This window comes from Cucurbita moschata, unplaced genomic scaffold (assembly GCF_002738365.1).
Source record: "Cucurbita moschata cultivar Rifu unplaced genomic scaffold, Cmos_1.0 Cmo_Scf00010, whole genome shotgun sequence".
Classification (NCBI taxonomy): Eukaryota; Viridiplantae; Streptophyta; class Magnoliopsida; order Cucurbitales; family Cucurbitaceae; genus Cucurbita; species Cucurbita moschata.
Genome location: NW_019268526.1, coordinates 3,090,080 through 3,108,314, shown reverse-complemented (window position 1 = coordinate 3,108,314; position 18,235 = coordinate 3,090,080). Strand labels below are relative to the sequence as shown.

Here is an 18,235-nt window from a genome sequence, read left to right as displayed (position 1 = left end):
AACATGAGGCGGAGTGCCAGCGAGGACACTAGGTCCCGAATGAGGGTGAATTGTGAGATCCCGCATTGGTTGGGTAGGAAAACGAGAAGGGGTGGACATGAGGTGGAGTACCAGCGAGGACACTAGGCCCCGAAGGAGGGTGAACTGTGAGATCCCGCATCGGTTAGGTAGGAAAACGAGAAGGGAGTGGACATGAGGCGGTGTGCCAGCAAGGACACTAGGCCTCGAAGGGGGAGTAAATTGTGAGATCGTGCATCGGTTGGGTAGGAGAACGAAGCATCCTAAGGGTGTGGAAACCTCTCTCTAGTAGACACGTTTTAAAAAACTTGAGGGGAACCTCGAAAGAGAAAGCCCAAAGAGGACAATATCTTCTAGTTGTGGGTTTAGACTGCTATAGTTGTCGATGTTTAATGACCGCTATCGAATTTCAAAAACAAACACATGCCAAAGGAAACGATTTAACTTCTCCTAAGGTCAGCATCACTTCTAGTTTTTATTTGTTTCTCGGAAAAATACAATATTTTCATCTTCAATATTATTTGTGTTAAAATATCTAATTGTCTTCCATTGGCAGCATATTCATGTAATATTCACGTAGGAGGAGAAATCAAGGTTAGTTTATCTCTTAGGATTCTTTTTCATACATTGACATTACGATGCCATCCAATTACTTTCCTGTTAAATAAAATAACAATAACTGCACCACTTTGATTTTGTCAGTCATAAAGTTGAACGAGTTCATAGAAGACTATTTAATCCATATTACATCATTGATTCCATATGGGCTACCAAATGGGCAATATTTACTGTTAGATATTTGAATAACTGGAATGCTATTATTTGTCAATGCATTTCGCTTTCTCTAGATGTTACGGCACACACTTGGTCTCACCTACTAATGTTATTAAATACCAATTACAAGTTGAAGTTCGTTGCTAACCCGTTTGATAACTATTCTGTGTCAATGTAACAGTCCAAACAAGGTTTTAAAATGCGTCTATTAGAGAGAGGTTTGCACACCTTTAAAAGGAATGTTTCGTTCCCCTCTCAAACTAATATGGAATCTCACAATCTATTCATATTGGGGGGCCAACGTTCTCATTGACACACCACTTGGTGTCTGGCTCTAATGCCATTTATAACAGCCAAGCCTACCATTAGCAGATACGGTTCTCTTTGGGCTTTCCCTTTTGGGCTTCCCCTCAAGGTTTTAAAACGCGTTTATTAGGGAGAGGTTTCCACACCCTTGTAAGGAATGCTTCGTTTCTCTCTCCAATCAATGTGGGATCTCACAATCCACTCACTTTGGGGGCCCAGTTCTCATTGGCACACCACTTGGTGTCGGGCTCTAATGCCATTTATAATATCTCAAGCCTACCACTAGCGGATACTGTCTTCCTTTGGGCTTTCCCTTCTAGACTTCCCCTCAAGGTTTTAAAACGCGTCTACTAGGGAGAGGTTTCCATACCTTTATAAGGAATGCTTCGTTTTCCTCTCCAACCAACGTGTGATCTCACAATTCACCCCCTTGAAGGCCAGCGTCCTCGCTCGCACACAGCCCAGTGTCTAGCTCTAATACCATTTGTAATAGATATTATCCTCTTTGGGCTCTCTTCTGAACTTTCCCTCAAGATTTTAAAACGCGTTTATTAAGAAAAGGTTTCCATACCCTTGTTAAAAATGCTTCTTTCTCATCTCCAACCAACATGGATGTCACAGTCAGACTAAATTCAGTTTGTAATAAAAAAAACACTCAAACAAGGAAAGCCTTTGTTATATAAAGCTTTCTTTACAACAAATGACAAAGCTTGAAAAATTATCATAACAAGCATGAGGTTTTCAATGTTGTCTTCCCCATGGATTCCATTTTTACTTCTCTTTTTTTCAAGCTCTGTCACTTCTTTCCAGTATAGAATCCCAAGGCTTAGTCCTATGGGTGAAAAGTTTCTACATCATTCCGAAGCTCTAGAATTACCTCCTTCGAATGATTTCAAGACATTTTATTACAAACAAACACTCGATCATTTCAGCTATAGACCTGAAAGTTACGGAACATTCCCTCAAAGATACATAATTAACTTCAAGTACTGGGGTGGTGCAAATTCAAGCGCTCCAATTCTTGCTTACTTGGGCGCTGAAGCACCAATAGATTCTGCTATGAATAGTATTGGGTTTATGACAGATAACGCCATTAAGTTCAATGCTCTTCTAGTTTATATTGAGGTAAAGTTTAACTCTTTAATCCCTTTTTGTTGTTTTAGAGTCTTGTAGTTTTGGTCTAAGATCTTCATCTTACCAGCATAGGTACTATGGAAAATCAATCCCTTTTGGATCAAGGAAAGAAGCACTAAGAAATGCAAGCACTCTTGGATATTTTAACTCAGCGCAAGCAATAGCAGATTATGCAGCCGTTCTTATACATGTAAAAAAGGAGTTTAATGCTAATTATTCTCCTGTGATTGTTATTGGTGGATCATATGGAGGAAGTAAGTAGTTTCTCATTCAAAGTCCTCGAATTTTTTAATATTTAGTACCTAACAGGACATGTAAATGTGTAACGACCCGGGCCCACCGTTAGCAGATATTGTCCTCTGTGGGCTTTCCCTTTCGAGCTTCCCCTCAAGGTTTTTAAAACGTGTCTGCTAGGAAAAGGTTTCCACACCCTTATAAAGGGTGTTTCGTTCTCCTCCCCAACTAATGTGAGATATCACAATCCACCCCACTTAAGGGCCCAGTGTCCTCGCTGGCACTCGTTCCTTTCTCCAATCGATGTGAGATCTCCACCAAATCCACCCCCTTTCAGGGCCCAACGTCCTTATTGGCACACTGCCTCGTGTCTACCCCCTTTGGGGAACAACCTCCTCGCTGGCACATCGTCCGGTGTCTGACTCTGATACCATTTGTAATTGCCCATGTCCACCGCTAGCAGATATTGTCCTCTTTGGACTTGTCCTTTCGGCCTTCCCCTCAAGGTTTTTAAAACGTGTCTGCTAGTGAAAGGTTTCCACACCCTTATAAAGGGTGTTTCGTTCTCTTCTCCAACCAACGTGGAATATCACAAAATATTTTTTTTTTTGTTAACAGTGTTGGCTACATGGTTCCGTCTTAAATATCCTCATGTGGCACTAGGAGCTCTCGCATCTTCAGCTCCAATTCTTTACTTCGATGATATCACACCGCGAAATGGATACTATGCTGTTGTCACCAAGGATTTTAGAGTAAGATGCTGATATTTCTGAGATATATATGATAAATATTTCATAAAAATTTGATATATTTGATAGATTATATTTCGGTTAAATCTCTTAAATCTATATTTAGTAAGCTGAGATCATATATATATACCCATTAGACAGTACTTTCAAGATTTACTTTCTTCGTTCCATATATTTTAGCCAATATTCCTCTTCGTTGTTCTTGTGTTCATCTTGATCGAGTGTGTGCGTTGTTGTGCGATCCTAACAGGAAGTCAGTCAGGCTTGCTACCAAACTATTAGGGAGTCATGGTCTGAAATAGAAACAGTTGCCTCTCAACCCAATGGCCTTTCCATTCTTGACAAAGAGTTCAAAACATGCAGGTAACGAAATTGCTCTCTTGTCCAAATTCAATGAAGTGAACTTAACATGTTTTTTTTTTAATTTTCTAGTCCTTTAAGAAGTTCCACAGAGCTGGAAAACTACTTGTGGTCCGTGTATGCGAGTGCAGCCCAATACAACCACCCAGCAAAATATCCAGTGAACAGAATCTGTGGTGCCATTGATGGAACTTATTCTGGAAATGGAATACTCAGCAAAATAGCTGCTGGTGTATTTGCTTATAGAGGAAAGCTCTCCTGTTATATTAATGAGCCCAGAAATGCTACTGAAACTGATGTAGGATGGCGATGGCAGGTAAGATGTCTTAATCACATTAGCCAAATAAGAGCCCTCTGATACTCATATCTATTTTGCTTACACGGAATTGATCACTACGAGATTTAAATCGGTTTCGTATTGCTATCAATAAGATTTTATGGAAAAGAAGAAAGGAAACTTTGTAAGTAGATTTGATAGGTTTCCCTAATGGTCTCTTTTGATGTAACGGCTCAAGCTCACCGCTAGTAAATATGGTTTTCTTTGGACTTTTCCTTTTGGGCTTTCCCTCAAGGGTTTAAGACGCGTATGCTAAAGAGAGGGTTTCACACCCTTATAAAAAATGTTTCGTTCTCCTCCCTAACCGATGTAGTATCTCACAATCCACCCCATTCGGGGTCCAGCGTCCTCGCTGACACTCGTTCCATTCTCCAGTCAATGTGGGACCCTAGTGCGAGACACTGATTGGAGTAGGGCTAGACTCTCTCCCTAGTAGATGGGTTTTACAAACCTTGAGGAGAAGCCTGAAAGGGAAAACCCAAAGAAGACAATATCTGCTAGCGGTGGACTTGGGCGTTACAAATAGTATCAGAGCCAAACATCGGACAATATGCTAACGAGAAGGTTGAGCCCTGAAGGCAGGTGGAAACAAGGCGGTGTGTTAGCAAGGACGTTGGGCCCCAAAAGGAGTGGATCGGGGGTCCCATGTCGATTGGAGAAGGGAACGAGTGCCAGCAAGGACACTGGGCTCCAAAGGGGGTGAATTGGGAGATACCACATCGGTTGGTGAGGAGAACGAAATATTTCTTATAAGGGCGTGGAAACCTCTCCCTAACAGACGCGTCTTAAACCCTTCAAGAAAAAGGAAAATACTTCAAAATTTGTTTATATTACTTGAAAAGTTGATTCTTTTACTCAGAGATGCAGTGAGATGGTGATGCCAATAAGCACAGACAATGATACTATGTTCCCACCATACACTTTTGATCTTGAAAGCTTCACCATTCACTGCAATCGATCATACGGTGTTCCTCCCAGGCCTCATTGGGTTACCACCTATTATGGAGGCCATGTATGCATTTCAATTATTTCCTTTAGAACACCAAACAATTTCCTTATTTGCAAGAATTACTTACTTCATTCTATTTTATTTTCTTTTAGGATTTACATCTCATCCTTCAAAGATTTGGTAGCAACATTATTTTTTCCAATGGACTCAAAGATCCTTATAGCATTGGCGGGTAAGCATATAGTAAACCCAATTTATTAACAAATAAAGATGATTTCCCTTACTTGTTCTTGATGGTCTCTCTCTTTGACTCTATAGGGTACTACACAATATATCAGACACTCTCCCAGCTGTGTATACAACTCATGGTAATGCTTTAACCTCTTCGTGTTATGCAAGTTCTTCATTCTCATGCCATTCCTGATTTAGTTTGTTGCCACAAAAAATTTCAAAAATATACTACATCAAGCCCACCACCGCTAGCAAATGTAGTCCTCTTTGGGCTTTCCCTTTCGGGATTTCCCTCAAGGTTTTTAAAACATGTCTGCTAGAGAGAGGTTTCCACACCCTTATAAATAATGTTTTGTTCTCCTCTCCAACCGATTTGGGATCTCACAATCCAAGCCCTTTGAGGCTCAACCTCTTTGCTGGCACATCGCCGGTGTCTAGCTCTGATACCATTTGTAACAGCCCAAGCTCACCTCTAGCAAATATTGTCCTCTTTGGGCTTTCCCTCAAGGTTTTTAAAACGTGTCTATTAGGGAGAGGTCCCACGCCCTTACAAAAAATGTTTCGTTCTCCTCTCCAACCGATGTGGGATTTGACAATCTAAGCTCTTTGAGGCTCAGCCTCCTCGCTGGTACATCATTCGGTGTCTAACTCTGATCCCATTTGTAACGGCCCAAGCTCACTTCTAGCAGATATTGTTCTCTTTGGGCTTTCCCTTTCGAGCTTTCCCTCAAGGTTTTAGCACGCGTCTGCTAGGGAGAGGTTCCACACCCTTATAAAACATGTTTCGTTCTCCTCTCTAATCGATGCGGGATCTCACATTCCACCCCCTTTGAGACTCAGCCTCCTCACTAGCACATCGTACGATGTCTAGCTTTGATACCATTTGTAACGGTCCAAGCTCACCTCTAGCAGATATTGTCCTCTTTGGGCTTTCCATTTCGGGTTGTCCCTCAACGTTTTTAAAACGCGTCTGCTAAGGAGAGGTTCCACACCCTTATAAAAAAATGTTTCGTTCTCCTCTCCAACCGATGTGGGATCCCACAATCCAGGTCCTTTGAGGCTCAGCCTCCTCGGCGGCACATCGCCCGGTGTCTGGCTCTAATACCATTTATAACAGCCCAAGCTCACCTCTAGCAAATATTTTCCTCTTTGGGCTTTCCCTCAATGTTTTTAAAATGCGTCTACTAAAAAGAGGTTTCCACACCCTTATAAAGAATGTTCTGTTGTCCTGCTCAACCGACGTGGCATCTCACAAAATTTAGGGGTGCATCCATTTTTTTATTGTAATTAATACATTTTGAATTATGTAGGGTCTCATTGCTTAGACATCCTAAGTGCGAATAAAATGGATCCGGAATGGTTGGTGAAACAAAGGAAGACTGAGGTTGGTATCATTAAGGAATGGTTCAATAGATATTATGCAGATTTGGTGAACTACAACAAATAGAAAGCAGTGATGGTGATTGGGGAAGGCATTATAGTTTATAAACAGTAATTTCTACACAAAAGAGAATAAAAGGCATCATATGTGATCCCATCAAAGAATGAGAATATTCTTATTGTCTCTTCTGCTCTACTTTCCATCCTCTCTTTAACCTTTTCTAGGTTGGGGTTTTTACCATTTTTATTTTACTTCACTTTTCTCAAACTATTCTAAAACTAACGGCCGCATTTAGCAGATATTGTTTGCTTTAGTCCGTTACGTATTACCGTCAGCCTCACGGTTTTAAAATGCGCCTACTAGGGAGAGGTTTCCACACCCTTATAAGGAAAGTTTCGTTCTTCTCTCCAATCGATGTGGGATCTCACAATCCACCCTCCTTGGAGGTCTAGCATCCTCACTAGCATATCGCACAGTATCTGGCTCCCTACTACCATTTGTAATAGCTCAAAGCCGCCTTTAGCAGATATTGTCCGCTTTGACCCGTTACGTATCGGCGTCAACCTCACGGTTTTAAAGCTCGTTTACTAGGGAGAGGTTTCCATACACTTATAAGTAATGCTTCGTACCCCTCTCCAACTGATGTAAGATCTCACAATTCACCCCCCTTGGGGGCCCTACGTCCTTGCTGGAACACCCCCCGGTGTTTGGCTCTGATACTATTTGTAACAATCCAAGCCCTCCGCTAGCAGATATTGTCAACTTGGGTCCGTTACGTATCGTCAGCCTCACAGTTTTAAAATGTGTTTACTAGGAAGAAGTTTCAACACCTTTATAAGGAATGTTTCGTTTCCCTCTCCAGCCGATGTGGGATCTCACAATCCCTTATCCAACGTCCTCGCTACACACCGCCCGGTGTCTAGCTCTAATTCCATTTGTAACAGCTCAAGCCCGCCACTAACAAATATTATCTGCTTTGGCTACGTATCACCGTCGGCCTCACAGTTTTAAAACGCGTCTACTAGGGAGAGGTTTCCACACCCTTATAACAAATGCTTCGTTCCCCTCTCCAATCAACGTGGGATCTCACAATCCACACCCCCTTTGGGGCCAGCGTCCTCGCTAGCACACCGCTCGATATCTGGCTCTAATACCATTTGTAACAACCCAAGCCCGCCGCTAGCAAATATTTTCCTCTTTGGCCCATTACATATCGCCGTCAACCTTACGGTTTTAAAACGTGTTTACTAGGGAGAGGTTTCCACACCCTTATAAGAAATACTTCATTCCCCTCTCCAACCGACGTGGAATCTCATATATAGATGTGGAATCTCATAGTGTCTTTATCTGGCACTTAAAAGCATGTCATGCAGATGAAAGCTCTACAACTTTCTTGCCGGCAATCAAATCAAGTCCACAATTCCACTGGCTTCAACGTGGTGCTTATGGTCTGTGGATGATTTGCAATCCAAACTTTAATGGACACCAAAGAAAGATGAAATAATTATTTGGTTTCAAATACCTTAAATAATACCTTCACCAATATTATCAATATCTGTTCGAAAATCAGAACAAACTTGGGAAAGTTTTTGTTATATAAAGGACCTCTTGGCTGTCTCAAACCAAGTCCAAGCAACACCAAAGCAAACAACCTACCATGAGCTTCCCCATGCTTTCATCCCCATGGTTTCCTTTTATACTTCTCATCCTCTCAACCTCTGTCACTGCAACACAGTATAGAATCCCAAGGCTAAGTCCATTTAGCAGAACCTTTCTTCCTAATGCTAAAGCTTCACCTGTTTCCGATGATTTCAAGACATTTTATTACAACCAAACGTTGGATCACTTCAACTACAAGCCTGAGAGCTACACACGCTTCCCTCATAGATATATAATCAACTTTAAGTATTGGGGCGGCGCAAATTCTAGTGCTCCAATTCTTGCCTACTTGGGCGCTGAAGGGCCACTTGAAGGAGATTTGAACGCTATAGGGTTCATGACTGATAATGCTCTTCAATTTGGTGCTCTTCTTGTTTATATTGAGGTATGGAATTACATCTACTTTAGAACTTTTATGTAATTTTCTTATGGCATAAGACTTGTGTTGTTGTTAGCATCGATATTATGGGAAATCAATACCTTTTGGATCAAGGCAAGAAGCACTTAAGAACGCTAGCACTCTAGGCTATTTCAACTCGGCTCAAGCGATAGCAGATTATGCAGCTGTTCTTATATATTTGAAAAAGAAGTTACATGCTAAAGATTGTCCTGTAATTGTCCTTGGTGGGTCATATGGAGGAAGTAAGTAACTTCTCATTCAAAATCTTCCAACTCTATTGCATTGGCATGTAATATAACATTATGTATCTAGTGTTGGCTGCATGGTTCCGTCTGAAATATCCTCATGTTGCACTTGGAGCTCTGGCATCTTCGGCCCCGATTCTTTACTTCGACGATATCACGCCACATAATGGATACTATTCTATTGCCACCAAGGATTTTAGAGTAAGATACTAGAATCATTCATCATCTATTTCAAGTTTTAATGTTTTTGTAACACCGAGGCCTTTTATCCTCTTTGGGCTTCCCCTCACGGCTTTAGAACGCGTCTGCTAGGGAAAGGTTTCCATGCCCTTATAAATGGTGTTTCGTTCTCCTCTCCAACCAATATGGGATAAAGTGTTAATGAATTTGCAGGAAGTTAGTGAGAGTTGCTATGAAACTATTCGAGATTCGTGGTCCGAAATGGAAGCTATTGCTTCTAAGGATAATGGCCTTTCCATCCTTAGCAAGGAGTTCAAAACATGCAGGTATTAGAATGGCTTTCCATATCTAAATTTGATGAAGTTGAAGAAAGTTGTAGTTTTCATATCCATTTGGTTTGTTGTTGTAGTCCTCTGAATAGTTACTCTCAGCTGGAAGACTACTTGTGGTCTATGTATGCGGGTGCAGCCCAATACAACCAACCACCAAGATATCCGGTCACTAGAATCTGTGATGGTATTGATGGAGCTTCTTCTGGAAGTGGGACTCTTGGCAAAATAGCTGCAGGTGTTTTTGGTTATGAAGGAAAGCTATCCTGCTACAATCTTGAGCCCAAAAATGAAACTGAGACCGATGTCGGTTGGAGATGGCAGGTAAATCTTTTATCGAAGACATCAATGAATGACCGTCCAAACACATCGTTAGCAGATATTGTCCTTTTTGGACTTTTCCTTTTCGGATTTCTCCTCGAAGCTTTTAAAACGCGTTTGCTAGGGAGAGGTTTCCACACCCTTATGAAGAATGCTTTGTTCTTCTCCTCACCCGATACGCGTTTGCTAGGGAGAGTTTTCCACACCCTTATAAAGAATGCTTCGTTCTCCTCCTCAACCGACGTGAGATCTCACAATCCACTCCCTTCAAGGCCTAGTGTCCTCGCAGGCGCTCGTTTCCCTCTCCAATCGATGTGGGATCTCACAATCCACCCCCTTTGGGGCCAACCTCCTCGCTAGTACTCATTTCTCTCTCCAATCAATGTGGAGTCTCACAATCTACTCCCCTTTAGGGCCTAGCGTCTTCGCTAGCACATCACCCGGTGTCCACCCCCTTCAGGGCTAAGCGTCCTCGTTAGCACACTACCTAATAACCTAGCTCTTATACCATTTATAACAGACCAAGCCCACCACTAGCAGATATTCTCCTTTTTGGACTTTCGCTTTCGGGTTTTCCCTCAAGGTTTTTTAAACGTGTCTACTATGGAGTGGTTTTCACACCTTTATAAAGAATGTTTCATTCTCCTTCCCATCCGATATGAAATCTCACAACTAAACCGAAGAATGCTATCTGATTCACATATTTGTTATATTCCCAAAAGAAAAGAAGAAGTTTAATAGGATTTTTCACTTTTTATTTGTGCATCTATGTGAAGATTATGATTATGATTATTTGTACATTGAAGTAGCTTCTGTATACTCCAGAAATGCAGTGAGATGGTGATGCCAATAGGCACAGACAATGATACTATGTTTCCACCATACACTTTTGACCTTAGAAGCTTCATAAATCACTGCAATCAGTTATACGGCGTCTCTCCCAGGCCTCACTGGGTCACCACCTATTATGGTGGCAATGTATGCACTCAACCATTTCTCTCTTTCATTTTTTAAATCATCCTCTTTCTCCCAAGTTTTTGGTAACTTTTCAGCCTTCTTTAACAAAAACAAAATAGTTATTAGACGAGCCTACGTGTTTCGTTAAACAAAAAATATTTCGATTTCTCCGCTCTTTCTTATCTCCATTCAAATTACAGGACATAAAACTCCACCTTCAGAGATTTGGCAGCAACATCATTTTCTCCAATGGACTCAAAGATCCTTATAGCAGTGGCGGGTAAGAGGATTTTGAAATTGTTAGCTCCCGCATTGGTTGAAGAGGGGAACGAAGCATTCTTTTCAAGGGTGTGGAAACCTCTCTCTAGTATACGCATTCTAAAATTTTGAGGAGAAGCCCAAAAGAAAAAGCCCAAATAGGATAATATCTGCTAGCGGTGGACTTGAGCTGTTACAGAAATGGTTAAGATCAATCTCATCCCTCTCTCCCCTTTCTTGTGAATACAGAGTATTGCAAAGCTTATCAGACAGTCTCCTTGCAGTTCATACAGCCAACGGTAACAGTCTTCTCTTATTCCTTTCCCTCTTTGATTCATAGTCATAAAATTGTAACTACACATGTTTGTTTTTCAGGGTCCCATTGTTTGGACATTTTACGGGCAAATGAAACCGATCCACAGTGGTTAGTGAAACAAAGAGAAACAGAAGTTAGCATCATTAAAGAATGGATGAGGAAGTACTATGCTGATCTTAAGGAGTCTAAACAATAGCTAAAAAGAACACGAAAAGGGTGATGAAGGGGCACCCTACTTTGAACATAAATTTATGAACTTGTATTGAATCCATCAAAGAATGTGGTGAAAAGCCCTTTTCAGAGTTATGAAAGACTCTTAATAAATGGTGGTGGTGCCCTTTCTCTTCTTCCCTACTTGGAACAACATAAGAAAATGATTGTGTAGAAGATAGTGTTGAAAGTGTCCTTTACTTGCCACTTGAAGAAACATGACCACAAGCAAGTCAACTATTCCACTATTTTTAATGGGTGTTTCTTGTTGGAGGATGACTCATGAAACCAAATCAATTGATTATCGGTATCTGAATGTTTAGGTTTGTGTCTAACTTTAAAGAGTTCTGGATAAACATACGATTCTTGAACTTTTAATTTGGGTTTATTATGTGAGATCCCACATTAGTTGGGGGAGAACGAAACACCCTTTATAAGGGTGTGGAAACCTCTACTTTACAGACGTATTTTAAAAACTTTGAAGGGAGAAAACCCAAAGAGTACAATATCTGCTAGCAGTGGATTTGGGTCGTTACAAATGGTATCAGAGCTAGGCACCGGGCGTTATGCCAACGAAGAGGCTGAGCCCCAAAAGGAGTGGACACGAGGCGGTGTGCCAGCAAGGACGTTGAGCCTCAAAGGAGAGTGGATTGGGGGCCCCACATTGATTAGAGAAAGAAACGAGTGACAACGAGGACATTGGGCCCCGAAAGGAGTGGATTGTGAGATCCCACATTGGTTGGGAAGGAGAACGAGACACCTTTATAAGGATATGAAAATCTCTCCCTAGCATACGCGTTTTAAAAACTTCGAAGAAAAACTCAAAAGGGATCTGCTAGATTTGAATCACTACATGGAGGAATGATGTAAGAAAGATATTTAAAGTTGATGACAACCTCACAAAGTGGTTCCAACAGCATGCAAGAGGATCATAATTGCAGAGCTCCACTGAAGAACAGAAGCCAAAGTTGTTGATGTGTTTTTCTTATCCTGTTCTAATTCAACCCCCACTTCATTCTGTCCTAGAATTGGCTTACAAAACAGCCATCTTCTAAGAACCCATGAGCCATCATCTCAAAGAATATTGTCAGTCCAAATGCACCCCATTCTTTATCACTTCAAATAATCAAGATGCCTCTACCAAAAAAAATCACTTAAAAAAAAAAGGGTTTTGGGTTAAGCTCCTCTAATGCTAAATGCTAGAGTCAAGTGCGAACTACGTAAAAGAGTTCGTTTTAACTAATTTAAGAACATATTTTTGAGCACTTAAAAAGTCATTTTAAACTGATTCTAATTCTACTCTCGTCTCGGATTTACAACCGAGAAGGAAAGAATAAAAGCTGAGACATACACTAACAATGAACGACCTATTTGAAATAACTTTTTAAACGTCTTTTTAAGCGCTTAAAAGTCATATTAAACCGACCCTAATTCTACTCCCGGTCAAGAATAAAAGGAAGATTAAAAATCCCTTTTTTTTACCCACAAAAGTTAGTTGAGAAAGTGACAGTAGGTACATATTTTGTTGTGAAAATGACAGGATAAGAGCATGTTGTTACTGATCCCACTAAGTTGAGAACTTGGAAGCCAGAAATATACTCAGAAACTCACCAACTTTTTTGGAGCCAGAAACTTCAATGCAATGATGGCTGCATACACCACGCTTCCGTGCGGTCAATTTTTGGCCCAACCCTTTTGCTGCCCCCACAAACTAAGGTTCGTAATGTTTGACCAAACTCGTTATCATTTTTTCGGGAGCGCATTCATTTGTGATTAAAATGAATCATGTTCATATCGATTTATCTATTTGAACTAATTTAAATTCTCATATCAATTTATCGTATAGATTTTACAACATTTTGTCTACCAATCTCTTGAGCTAGATGTTTACAACGTTCATATCAATTTAACGATTTCGTCGGGATTAGAGATGTGGAAGTCTTTCCTGCTAGATCGGTGAACATCAATATCAATAACTACCATTGCATTTTAGGACTTTTTTTAAGCACTTTTTTATTTTTTATTTTTTATTTAAAATTATATTTTTGTGAAGAACAATTGTTAATTGGGCTAGCCCAAAGTGGCAGAACTTTTGTACGTGGTCCAATATGAACACAAAAATGAGCCAATAGGCCTTTACAACGTTAACAGTTAAGAAATCAAATTCAAAATTCAAAATTCAAACTTCAACGACCAAACATGTCGTCGAAATCAAAAGTATTAATGTGGAAAAGCATAAATTTCAGAGTCCAAAGTACATTGGATCTGCAACTGTGTAACACAAGGAGATTCAGATCAACAAGTATGAGCTCGTATAAATTAAACTTCTATAGAACCAACTAGTTCATAAAAGAAATTTACAACGCAGCTGAGACCAATTCATTTGAAAGTATATAATATTAATCCCAAAAAACAATGGGAAAAGGAAAAAATTGAGAAGACGAGCTCAGATGCACAGCAGCACCACAAACAGAACTTCGTCGGCTCGATGTATAATAACTGAATATTATACACAAATTTAGTTTAGTGAAAGAGTGGCACCTTATGAGTTGAGGAAGCTGGTGAAGATGGATAAGTGAACAAAGAATACAAGAATGCTCAAGTGTAGAACAAGTCTGTCGGGCTGATTCCCCACAGAGCCACCATCACTGACTTGAGCTTTCAAACCACTCTTTGAGGTCCTGGTAGTTGTAGAAACATTTATTGACATTGCACCTAATATGGAGAAAATTTTTAGTGCTTAAAAATGTGTTTTTAACTGAAAAAAAAATGTTTTTAAGTATTTAGAAAGTCCATCCAAATAGACCCAAAGACGACTACCAGTGAACCATGATCTAAAGTAGCAAGTTGAATGAACACGATCAAAAGTGAATGAAACTCAGTTTTAATAAGAATGGTTGAATTATATTTTACTCTACGAAAACCTTGTCAAACATCAAATATCATTAGAGAGGAGAACGAAGCATTTTTTACAAGGGTGTGTAAACCTCTCCTTCAAGAGACGCGTCTTAAAAACTTTGAGGAGAAGCTCGAAAGGTAGTCCACAAAGGATAATATCTGCTAATGGTGAACTTAGGCTCTTACAAGAACGATGGAAACTCACAGTTAAAGTTTGTCCATCCAATTTGTTGATTAGCTAAATCATAAACGAAGATTTTGTCTTTCAGAACAAGGTCTGCCAAAAAAGTGAGCTGCAGTGTCAGTATTTCAGGATAGAAAATGGTTGACAAATAAACATTTACTTTACCTATATATATATATGATTTCTGAACTCACCTCCTAAAATTGTAGCCCCTTGACCTTGAATTTTCTGGAAACCAACGCACCAAACAACATTATCACCCTGTAATGAAACTTTTGTCAAACCCAATTCCAAACCAGGATAAAAGTTAGATCAACCAAAGTATATGTCTAAAAGTGTTATCTTTAATGCTCCCGTAACTACTATGGAAATGTAAATGTCCAGACAATGAAGTGAAAGCTATAGACTTACAATGAATTGTTGTATGAGGTAGTCTTGGGGTCTCAATAACAACGATGCCCCGCCGGCGAAGTTAAAGCTTGCTTGAGGAAATATATCAGAGATACTGATATTATACCCAAAGACAAAAATGATGAGTCAAATTCCTCCTCATGGTAAACATTAACTTCAAACAGAAATGTAGATTGTCAATTAAATCAACCTGGAGGAGGTTAAATAACACTGATTTCCCTTGAAGTTAAAAGACTGAGTCGATTTTGAAATTGTGTTCGTGATCTGAGTTTTTAGGAAAATGAGTGAGAAATAAAGCTATTCAAGGATCGTGTCTACTTCAACCATCCCATAATGGAAAATAACATATATAACAGTATGAACAATGAAGCATCATAATGAACTCATCTGAAAGTAAGACTCACGGCAACAATAAAAATGTCGTAAGCTTCTTCTGCAAGGTATGCCAAGGTAGTGCCAGAGTCAATTATGGCTCCTTGGCCACTTGCTGTTGCAAAGAGAGCCGGATTGATAGGTAATACTTGACCATTAACGGAGATGCTTTGCAGATTCAAGTTATAATGAGACCTGAACCCAACAACAATCAGAAACCACACACTTTCAGACTCGAATAAGTTTAACCAAACGAAAATGGATGAGATATTGATGGGAAATGAAGAACATACTGTGATGGGACTAGAGGAGTATAAACAACATTTGGATCCAAAATCTCACCAAGAACCAATATTCCCCCACCACTATCATCTCCGTTCAAGCAGTGAGAGAACACTTTTGGAGCTAATCCTCGTGATGACAGTTGAGAAATTACAGACAAATCCCGTTGCCCAAATCCAAAGATTCCATCAACTGTCTTGTCTGACTTAGTTAAATCTCCAGTCTGTGATGTGCTACACCTGTTTAACAAATGATGTGAGTTGTGACCAAGAACATAGAATTAGGAGAGTTAGTTTTGGAATGAAGCATAAACTCACCCAAACACAACTGAAGCTGAAGGATTCGAAGTATCATGACCATTACCTACCACATTAAGACGCATCTTGTCTATAACAAAATAGCCTGATGTTTCACTTCCATCGCCGTATTGCAAGGCAAAAGCACACTGATTGGTCTGGCCAAAACAGGAAGAGTCGGAGGATACAACCCCAGGAGTACATATTTTGTCTGAACAAGAGACCAAAGAAGCTGTTGATGAGTTACCAGGATCAAAGACATTGAGCTCAACCTGTGAGGAAAAAACAAATGAATTGAAAATATGTAGCAGCAAAAGGGTTGGGGTTTAGGTGACAGACAATGCCACCGGTTTAAAACGAGCTCAAAACTTATATAACACGAAATCACCTGGAGCGCACCAGTCTCTGAGCAGCCAATGCAAGAGTTGCAACAAACCCACAAAATATTACTTCCAGTATCAATCTGTACATAGAAATCCTTTGGAGGATTACCTAGTTGCACTTTAGTGTAATAAAGCCTGTGAGAGAACCACAAAAAATTCGTTCAAACCAAGATAATGAGAACAACTAATGTAATTAATGCAATAAGAAAGTGAAGAACCTAATATATTGAAAGATTAATTCAAGAGCACTGGCCATGATGATACACAAATATATCGGTTCTTTTAAACTAAAATTAGGGGAAAATATTAGGCACAAGATACCAGAAGTATGATATATTTCCAGAGGTTCATTCATTTGAGAATTCAACAACAAAGCATCCATTCAAACTCATTCACTAAAAGTTTCAATTCAATCAGGAATAAAACCGCAATTATGATCCTAAAATTAAGACACCTCGTCAAAATAAGAAAGGTAAACAAACATTCCAAATGAAAACTAAAAGTACACATTGGAAAAAAAGATTCGTTCCTTTTCCTTACCCAAGGTAATACGGTTCGTAGGTTCCGGACAGAAGAAAATCAATGACACCACCAGAAGACTGCAACATTCTACCATGTCTAGCCCGGTCCCGACCGCGGAGATGAACCATTTCGACGCCATGATTAGTCGGAAAAGCCCTCTCCAGCGTCAGTTTCGCCGAAAATCCATACGAAACCGTCGCAGCATGAATCAGCACCACCGCAACGGCCACCAACGCTCCAATACGAACAATCGCGGCCATTGCTCAATCCCTCGTCTTAAAATTTCATTACCCGCCAAACGAGCCGATCAAATACAGAGCAAGAACAGAAGATTGACAAACATCAGAACACAATGACAAAGAGAACAAGAGGAAAACAATCGAGAGGCACAATCCGGTCGATGTCCAATGAAGATAGTATTCCTCACTTATAAACCCATGATCTTCCACTAAATTAACCAATGTGGGACACTCCCAATCCCAATAATCCTCAACAATCCTCCCCTCGAACAAAGCACACTATAAGCCTCCCCTGAGGCTTATGGAGCTCTCGAATAGCCTCCCCTTAATTGAGGCTCGACTCCTTCTCTGGAGCCCTCGAACAAAGTACACCATTTGTTCGACACTTTAGTCACTTTTGACTACACCTTCGAGGCTCGCCATTCTTTGTTCGATATTTGAGGATTCTATTAGCATGGTTAGGTTTAGGGCATGGCTCTGATACCATGTTAGGAATCACGACTCTCCACAATGGTATGATATTGTCCACTTTGAGCATAAGCTCTCATGGCTTTGCTTTGGGCTTCCCCAAAAGGCCTCATACCAATGAAGATAGTATTCCTCACTTATAAACCCATGATCTTCCACTAAATTAACCAATGTGGGACACTCCCAATCCCAATAATCCTCAACAATCCTCCCCTCGAACAAAGCACACTATAAGCCTCCCCTGAGGCTTATGGAGCTCTCGAATAGCCTCCCCTTAATTGAGGCTCGACTCCTTCTCTGGAGCCCTCGAACAAAGTACACCATTTGTTCGACACTTTAGTCACTTTTGACTACACCTTCGAGGCTCGCCATTCTTTGTTCGATATTTGAGGATTCTATTAGCATGGTTAGGTTTAGGGCATGGCTCTGATACCATGTTAGGAATCACGACTCTCCACAATGGTATGATATTGTCCACTTTGAGCATAAGCTCTCATGGCTTTGCTTTGGGCTTCCCCAAAAGGCCTCATACCAATGAAGATAGTATTCCTCACTTATAAACCCATGATCTTCCACTAAATTAACCAATGTGGGACACTCCCAATCCCAATAATCCTCAACAAGGAATGGTTCGTAAGAAGGCGCTAAAACAAATGTTTCGGTGAACAAATTTGGATTACACAAGTGCTCGATTTATCCGTTAGCTAAAATAATAGAAACCTCCTTTTACATTTAAACATTTAAAATTTCAATACTAATTTTAAAAATTTTTTAAAAAATCCAAAAATATTTTTAATTAACAAAATTATGAGATTAATCCACGTGTCCCATT

General features: G+C 40.1%; 3 protein-coding genes across 3 annotated transcripts; 2 read left to right on the top strand and 1 right to left on the bottom strand.

Moving 5' to 3' along the window:
• The first annotated feature begins 1,788 nt into the window (after positions 1 to 1,788).
• LOC111448760 (lysosomal Pro-X carboxypeptidase-like) lies at positions 1,789 to 6,713 on the top strand. The gene is made up of 9 exons (XM_023088488.1): positions 1,789 to 2,223; positions 2,300 to 2,486; positions 3,085 to 3,218; positions 3,466 to 3,578; positions 3,648 to 3,891; positions 4,772 to 4,924; positions 5,014 to 5,093; positions 5,180 to 5,229; positions 6,403 to 6,713. The coding sequence occupies exons 1-9, from the start codon at positions 1,831 to 1,833 to the stop codon at positions 6,537 to 6,539; spliced, it is 1,491 nt and encodes a 496-aa protein (XP_022944256.1). The 5' UTR covers positions 1,789 to 1,830; the 3' UTR covers positions 6,540 to 6,713.
• A 1,347-nt stretch (positions 6,714 to 8,060) lies between these two features.
• Positions 8,061 to 11,492, top strand: LOC111448762 (lysosomal Pro-X carboxypeptidase-like). Its single transcript, XM_023088490.1, has 9 exons — positions 8,061 to 8,517; positions 8,588 to 8,774; positions 8,845 to 8,978; positions 9,171 to 9,283; positions 9,367 to 9,610; positions 10,433 to 10,585; positions 10,765 to 10,844; positions 11,072 to 11,121; positions 11,198 to 11,492. Exons 1-9 carry the CDS (start codon positions 8,131 to 8,133, stop codon positions 11,332 to 11,334), a joined length of 1,485 nt encoding a protein of 494 aa, XP_022944258.1. The 5' UTR covers positions 8,061 to 8,130; the 3' UTR covers positions 11,335 to 11,492.
• Positions 11,493 to 13,619: 2,127 nt separating this feature from the next.
• Positions 13,620 to 17,097, bottom strand: LOC111448759 (aspartic proteinase-like protein 2). The gene is made up of 10 exons (XM_023088487.1): positions 16,715 to 17,097; positions 16,180 to 16,309; positions 15,813 to 16,063; positions 15,507 to 15,734; positions 15,246 to 15,408; positions 15,032 to 15,105; positions 14,842 to 14,935; positions 14,625 to 14,691; positions 14,452 to 14,523; positions 13,620 to 14,063 (listed from the first exon to the last, which is right to left on the bottom strand). Exons 1-10 carry the CDS (start codon positions 16,954 to 16,956, stop codon positions 13,891 to 13,893), a joined length of 1,494 nt encoding a protein of 497 aa, XP_022944255.1. The 5' UTR covers positions 16,957 to 17,097; the 3' UTR covers positions 13,620 to 13,890.
• Positions 17,098 to 18,235: the final 1,138 nt, after the last annotated feature.